This window comes from Lontra canadensis, unplaced genomic scaffold (genome assembly GCF_010015895.1).
Source record: "Lontra canadensis isolate GAN:19392208 unplaced genomic scaffold, GSC_riverotter_1.0 scaffold1, whole genome shotgun sequence".
NCBI lineage: Eukaryota > Metazoa > Chordata > Mammalia > Carnivora > Mustelidae > Lontra > Lontra canadensis.
The window spans coordinates 12,802,375-12,810,322 of NW_022630995.1; the positions used below are offsets into that span (position 1 = coordinate 12,802,375).

General features: G+C 46.6%; 1 protein-coding gene across 3 annotated transcripts; it reads left to right on the top strand.

Moving 5' to 3' along the window:
* The first annotated feature begins 2,674 nt into the window (after nt 1-2,674).
* Nucleotides 2,675-4,886, top strand: LOC116860961 (igE-binding protein-like). 3 transcript variants are annotated; one of them, XR_004381405.1, is made up of 2 exons: nt 2,675-2,785; nt 4,503-4,886. XR_004381405.1 is itself a non-coding variant. In XM_032847455.1 (2 exons), exons 1-2 carry the CDS (start codon nt 2,681-2,683, stop codon nt 4,768-4,770), a joined length of 255 nt encoding a protein of 84 aa, XP_032703346.1. In that variant the 5' UTR covers nt 2,675-2,680; the 3' UTR covers nt 4,771-4,886. The 3 variants fall into 3 exon arrangements, 2 of the variants coding, with proteins under 2 accessions (XP_032703346.1, XP_032703262.1); XM_032847455.1 differs by having other exon boundaries at nt 2,675-2,846; nt 4,682-4,886; XM_032847371.1 differs by having other exon boundaries at nt 4,519-4,886.
* Nucleotides 4,887-7,948: the final 3,062 nt, after the last annotated feature.

The following is a 7,948-nucleotide window of genomic DNA, read 5'->3' on the forward strand; positions in this document are numbered from 1 at the left end:
AAGGTCAAATAAGCTCTTGTTATTTGTTAAAATCTGTTAGCAAAGAAATGACTAAACTGATGGTTAATTGTCTGTCTCAAAGTTTTAATGGGTAATTGTTGAGATAGCTTTCAAAGTCTTTGGTAACCTGAAAGTTTAAAGTTTTGCTTGGATGACAAATGGGATTAAATTTGTTGGACATTTAGGTCTTTTCCAAAGAGGGTAAAATGCCAAATCACTGATTACTGAACATAGCTTTGTGCTTTTGACTTCTTACAGCAAAGAAAGTAAGAATATTCAAATCTGTTAGTAAGCATGGTTTGTGCTTAATTTGGCATCTAAAGAATTCTGTTATAACTGTTCACAATTGATTACTAACTGACTAGAGGTTAAGGGGTTTCTAAGAGTACAAAATTCTGCTAAGGAAAGTAGAATATATAAGAAAGATTTAAGGAATGGGAGTACATTTTATTGAAAGTAAAAGGAGATAATTTTGTCCTAAATGAGATGGTTGTTTAGGACAAAACCTAAATGCAAAGGAAAGTTGTAGAAGGTTTGTGAAGGGAAATCATTCAGGAACCCAATGAAAACCCGGCCATGTTTCTTAACCGACTTACTGAGGCGCTGACTCAATACACTCGCCTAGACCAGGCCTCTCCGGCAGGGGCGACTGTTTTAGCTACCGACTTTCTCAGTCAGCCGCCAACATTCGGAAAAAATTAAAAGTGGAGGAGGGCCCTCAAACTCCCATTTCTGATCTGGTGAAAATGGCATTTAAAGTCTTTAACTCCCAAGAGAAGGCAGCAGAACTTAAGCCCCAAGCCAGACTCCAACAGAAGGTCCAACTGTAGACCCAAGCCCTGGTAGCAGCCCTGAGGCCGGCAGGTTCTAGGGGTCAACAGAAGGGAGCACCTAACTGCGTCCCTCCTGGGGCCTGTTTCAAGCGCGGAGCCGAGGGACACTGGGCCCATCAATGCCCCAATCCAAAAGCGCCTACTAGGCTGTGCCTTCAATGCTGCATGATGGGCCACTGGAAATCGGACTGCCCCAGCCTCGGGGGATTCCCAGCGCCTCCACGTCGGGGAGACCCTGAGACGGTAAGTCCTGCCTTCCAACTTCTCGGATTGGAGGATGACTGATGGAGCCCAGACTCAGACACCCCCTCTCACCCATGCCGAGCCCAGGGTCACGCTCCAGGTAGCGGGTAAGTCCATTTCCTTTCTGCTGGACACCGGACATTCTGTCCTGCCTTCCTACTCGGGTCCTACTCATCCCTCCCCAGTTGCAGTTATGGGAATTGATGGTACTTACTCCACTCCAAAGGCCAGCCCACCCCTTACCTGCAGCCTGGATGGGTTCCCCTTCTCACACTCCTTCCTCATTATCCCTTCCTGCCCTGTTCCCCTACTAGGCAGGGACATCCTCCACAAACTTCAGGCCACCATTCGTCTCTCTCCCTCTCCCTCGACTTCTGCTCACCTCATCTTCCCTCTACTCCCCTCTGACTCGTCCTCTATCCCAGACTGTCTCCCCTCCGTAGACCCGCAGGTATGGGACATTTCCAGATCTATAGTAACAACCCACAGGCGAGGACTTAAGCCCATCATCGACTGCCTCCTGCAGAGGGGTCTCCTTATCCCCATTAACTCTCCAAGCAACTAGATGTCACCGCCCAGGGATGGCAGCCCTGCCTCAGGGCCCTAGCGGCAGCTGCCTCTCTAACAAAAGAGGCCCTTAAACTTACCTTAGGACAGCCCATCATGGTCTTCTCCCCGCATCGACTGATGGACTTAGCCATAAATCCTTGGCACAACTAACTCCTTCCCGTCTCCAACTCTACCACCTGCTGTTCATAGAAAACCCCCAGGTCACACTCTGTCTCCCCTCACCTAAATCCCGCCACTCTCTTGCCGACACCTTCGTCTATCCCCACTCCTTCCCATTCCTGCTCTCAACTCCTGGAAGAACTCCCTCCCATCCAGGACTTTTGGACCGGCCGCTGCCTGACCCCGATCGCACTCTGTTCGTGGATGGGAGCTCCCTCATAGCTCCAGATGGACGGCCACACGCGGCCTATGCAGTGGTCACCCTGGACACTGTCATAGAAGCGGCCCCCCTTCCCATTGGGACTACTTCTCAAAAGGCAGAACTCGTGGCTCTCACCAGGGCCCTTCACTTATCTGAGGGCCAATGGGTCACTATTTATACTGACTCCAAATATGCTTTCCTTATTACCCACACTCACTCTGCCCTCTGGCGAGAAAGGGGATCTCTCACAACCAAGGAAACTCCCATAGTCAACGGGCCTCTTATTGCCAAACTCCTAGAGGCTCTCAAGTACCCTACTGAGGTGGCTATTGTCCACTGCCATGGCCATCAGGCCTCCAAGCACCCCATCTCTTTGGGGAACAACAAGGCCGACTCTATTGCCTAACAGATGGCCTTAAACTCCTCTCCAGCCCTTCTCCTGTTTCTCAACACTCCTCACAGTCCCTCGTACACTGATGAGGAGACTTGAGCCCTTAAAACATTAGGTGGCAGGTTGGATGACAAGGGATGGTATTTTGCCCAGGACAAAATTGCCCTCCCGAACAGCTTCACTCACATGCCTCGACACAAAACCTTTAGATATCTACTAACTCTTGTGGACACCTTCACAGGCTGGATCGAGGCATTCCCCACCACTAGGGAAACAGCGGATATGGTGGCTACAATACTCATCCAGCACATCATCCCAAGGTTCGGATTGCCCCAGACCCTCCAGTCAGACAACGGACCCGCCTTCATCTCCAGTGTAACCCAACAGGTAGCTGAGAGCCTCAACATAACCTGGAAACTTCACATCCCATACCACCCACAGTCATTGGGTAAGGTAAAGAAGGCAAACGGGCTGCTCAAAGCCCAACTCACTAAACTTACCCTAGAAACCCGCCTTTCCTGGCCCACACTTCTGCCCCTGGCTCTCACCAGATTCTGGGCTACGCCCCGAGGGCCTTCGGGCTTAAGCCCATTTGAATTACTATACGGCCGGCCCTTTCTTATAAATCATAGCCTTCCAGCCATTTCCCCGCCTCTTTTATCCTATCTACCTTACCTCACTCTCCTTAGAGCTCTCTTAAGGGCCCACGCCGACACTGTCATCCCAGCCCCAAGCGACCATGCTTCCGAAGGGGATATACGAGATCTTTCTCCTGGGGACCAGGTCCTTTTCAAAGCTTGCGGCCAGGCTCCTTACAAACCTGGTGGACTGGGCCTCATACGGTCATCCTTACCACGCCAACTGCTGCGAAACTGGGGCACTCTGCATGGGTACATATCAACAATCTCAAACGGGCACCCACAGATACTGATTGGACTTCCCAGATGGCAGGCCCCACCAAACTCCGCTTGGTTAGGGTCCCTTCTCATATTCCTTCTAATCCAGACAAACCAGGCGGAACCATGCGAGTCTAGCTGCATGAGGGGTTCAGGTACCTCTCGCTATTTTTCGGCCTTTACTTACATACCTGCAACCTGCTACCGGGGAAAGGAACCAACAACCTGTACATATGACCAGAAAATCTACTGGGTCTCTGACCTCGTGACAGCCAAACGTGGTATTGCCCCCTGCAACATCTACCTCAGGTCTGGAAAAGTTTGCTGGACCTATCTGGGTCATGTCGGCCTCTCTGACGGGGAGAGGGGGGTGTCCAGGACCAGGCTAGCCGCGAACGCACTAAAACAGCGGTTACGGACCTGACTAAACGACTCCAAACCCTCAGCGGCCCGGTCTATAAGGGCATCAATCTTGGTAGCATCCAAAAATTCCCTACCACCGAAAAACTGACAGTGGCCCTCCTGAACTCTAGTTACAACCTATGGCGAAATGTGTCGAAGAACGGTGACAGTGACTGCTGGATCTGTTTCCCTTTCTCAACACGTTCCAACATCGTAGGGGTACCCCTCCCTATTGACTGGCCACTCCCCAACTCCACGACCACAAATAATGGTCCCTATCGGCCCCATTGGGGGAAACATACCTATTATTCATGTGTCCTCCCCCCTTACCACCGCAGCTGCCAACATCACTAACTCCTCCCTCCCGTACTGTACCCCCTTGGGAATATTTCTCTTGTGCCCTCAGGGAACCTATCGCTGCCTGACCACTAATGACTCCCTAGACTGCATATTCATTCTACTATCTCCTTCTACCACCATCTACTCTGAATCCCAGCTGCATTCCATCCTATCCCCGCTGTTCTGGTTGCCACCCCTGTAGCTACTCCTGCCCCTATTATGAATGGGAGGAAGGCAGCCCTTCCTCCACGGTGTTGGGGGGATAGGAACTTCCATAGACTTTTATTACAAACTCTCCCAAGCCCTGAATGATGACATGGAACGGGTCACAGCCCTACAGACGCAAGTTACCAGCCTGGCGGCCTTAGCTCTACAGAACCGACGGGCCTTAGACCTTCTGGCCGCCGAAAAAGGGGGGACCTGCCTATACTTAAATGAAGAATGTTGTTACTTTGTTAGCCAATCAGGTATAGTTACCTCCAGGATCAAAGAACTCAGGGATCGGATCCAAGCACGGCGGCGAGACACGTCCTCCTGGGGCCTGGACCCCTACACCTGGGTAACCTGGCTACTCCCTCTGGCGGGACCTGTATGCATAATCCTCCTTCTAGTCTCAGTTGCTCCCTGTCTTTTCCGATACTTGCAGGGTCGCCTACAAGAACTTGCCCAAGTGTCCGTCAATCAACTCCTCCTCCAGCCCTACTCTCGCCTGCCCACTTCCGACTACCCCTATGACAACACCCCCCGTCAGCAGGAAGTAGCCAGAACTGAGTCAACGCCCCTGGCACCATTATATTAAGCAAAAGGTCGGAATGTTGGGCTGGCAGAAAGGGCTACTTAAGATGGCGAAAGTTCCCGCCACGAGACCTGAACTTGGACTGGAGAACAAAGGCCCAAGATGGTGAAAGTTCCCACCACAAGACCTGAGCTCGGACAGAAGAACAAAGGCCCAAGCAGGAATCTGAGACCCCTGCCCCGGGCTCCTATGGACCAATGGGACCCCGACGAGCAGGCGAAATATCTGAATAAGGGAAACTTGCCAAAAGACCCCTGAGCTCCCCTCGAGACCCCTTAAGGGCCCCCTCCTCCCTGCCTTGGGCGCGACTTCGGCCACTCTGCTTTCCAGAGTCACGGAACCTCGCCCAAGGGTGCCCACCTCCTCCCTGCGCATCTTTCCTGGATCCCCTCCTCCTGAGCCCTGAAACTTCCCCGGAGATGCCTTTAATAAATCTTGCCTTGCACCCACTTTGCCTGGTGTCGTGTTTATCTCGCCAGAAAAAAAACTTTATAATTACACTGAGCCCTCACAACTGTGTGAGGATGGCTCCCTTGTCATCTTAATTTTATAGATAAGGGAACTGAGACAGAGAAATGAAGCCCAGAGTTTATAACTGGCTGAGCTGGGATTCAAAATCAAACAACCAGATTCCAGAACCCACACTTTAAACAGCTGTGTTCTGTGATAAGGCTATAACCAAGATCCACCTAGCGTAGTATTCTAAAATATAGTATTTGTCATAGATGATGAATTAATCATATATAGATATATATATATGATATATGATATATGATATATGATATATATATACTGTCATATATAGATGAATTAATATAGTAGCTTTATTATCTAATGGATTTTTAAAATACTTTGACATATCTCAAGCTATACATTAATAAGAATTCGTATTCCTCCTCTTTAATTTTTTAGAAATTAAGTATTTACAAAAAACTATATGGATATTGGGATACTGGTCAGGATTCGTTGGTCACAAGTGAGATAAACCCAACTAACACTAGCTTAAATGAAAAGAACACATTTTCAACCCAGTTAACTAAAAATCTAGAGATCCACGTGTGGCAGAGCTGAAGCTAGCTCTAGGGGCTCAAATAGTGTCATGATCTCTAGCCCCATCTTAACTTTTCCCTCCTTTGCCTTCATTCACAGCCAGATGCTACCACTGAAGTAGTAAAGACCTGATCACTGGCTCTAGGATTAGGTTTTCTTTAGCGCGAAGCTAACAGTCCCACGAAAATATGGCCCTCCTGCCCTCTGGCTCCAGTAAAAAAAAAAAAAAAAAAAAAAGAAAGAAAGAAAGAAAGAAAAGGAAAAAAGAAAAAAAATCCTGAGTCTGCCTATGATGAACCCAGCTTGGATCAGGGTATCCCTCTGGGTTGGGGGGAAGGGGAGGCTGTTGATCAATAGCCCCTCAGAGCAGGGAGTGGCATTTCAAGAAAAAAAAAATGTTGGCTGACAACAAAATAATGGTCATCTATTACTCTGTGCAAAATGTGCTATCTTCTGAATCAATACCAGTGTTATTCTAAATTCTATTACCTCACAACAGATTCCATATTTTCATTTGTTTCTTGTTTTAACTACAGATTTTACATAAAGCAATATCATGCTGTGCGTATTCTGGTATCTTAGAAAAAAAGCAAGAAGATTTAAGTCACCAGTACTCTTCTTTACCTGACTTCTTTGTGTATAGCAAGTGTATGATATTACTGTGGGGGGGAAAAATACAAATACTTTTTATTTTGGAAAATAAGTTGACATAAAAACAGGTATGGTAAGTAAGCACATTTAAGGAATCTGCCACTTCAGGGGCTCCTGGGTGGCTCAGTTGTTAAGTGTCTGCCTTTGGCTCAGGCCATGATCCCAGGATCCTAGGATCAAGACCTGCATCTGGCTCCCTGCTCAGTGGGGAGTCTGCTTCTCCCTCCCACAACCCCTGCTTGTGTTCCCTCTCTTGCTCTCTCTCTCTCTCAAATAAATAAAAAAAATCTTTTAAAAAATAAAAAATAAATAATTTTTAAAAAGAAATCTGCCACTTCCAAATAGGGTCAGCTTAAGTGAATAAACCTGCATAATGATACACTCTGGGATGACAGACTTCCTTTTCCTCCTCTTTGAGAGAGACTGAACAATAGGGAACACCAGTTAGAATGGTGGCTGCCCACCGAGGCAACAATGGGTCTCTCCAGATTCAGGCATTCCTGCTCTAAAATAGTACCTGGCAAGACTTAAAAATGAGAACTTTGAGACAATAGTGAAAACTCAATATACTAAGTATAAATAAATTATCATCAAGTTTATTAAACAGGTAATTTAAACATTATACAGATAACACGACAAGTAAGTTCCATATGTTGACGTCCACTTTTTCCGTCGATCCCTCTTTGCTGCTAAGTAGTAATATTTTGATTAATTTATCAGGTTCACTTCTCAGTTGGTTTCTTCTTTCGCCTGTTCCAACTCCATGCCTTTTTGACTGCTACCGCCTGAACTTTCCAGCGTCTCTTTCAGCATCTTTGTGACCGTTTACACTCAGCTGTGGCTTAAAGACTCTTTTATCATGTAATTTAATATCTGATAAAACCAGTTTTATTAGAATTTGCTACCCTTACTGCAGATTATTTTTCACTTTGAACTCTAATTTGTCTCATTTTTACTCAGACTGCTGCTTTTCAGGACTCTTTCGCTAAGCAAACTATCCTTGTTATGCCACCAGAAAATGCATGTAGCATTGTTCAAACTCTTCCTACCATAATTTAACTTCCCTCAGAAGATCTTATTAGGTTAGGTAAAAAGAGGCTGGCTTCCTCAATGATTTTCATCTAGACTTTTCACTAACTAAACAGTACAAAACTAAAGCAAAAACCTTTGTAGATAGTTTTTTTATCCTTTCCAAGGATTGTCTTGTTAAAAGAGAGAGAGAGAGAGCCATACGACATACATTTTCAAGTATGAGCAAAAAACAGTTTTGTCACATTTTCTTTTAACCCTTCACTAAGTGGGGGTTTTAATATAAAGTGACATTCTTTATCTAAAAGGAAATTTCTTATTTTCCCGTATAGTTCAAATGACATTTCTTAAAATTTTTTCATATTAAGAAAACGTAGGGGCTGCTGG

Coding starts and splice junctions, on each gene's coding strand:
- LOC116860961 (XM_032847371.1), top strand. CDS start 2,681: ATGGTGGCTACAATACTCATCCAGCACATCATCCCAAGGTTCGGATTG. Junction 2,786..4,518: donor TCTCCAGTGTAACCCAACAG/GTAGCTGAGAGC, acceptor AGTTACCTCCAG/GATCAAAGAACTCAGGGATC.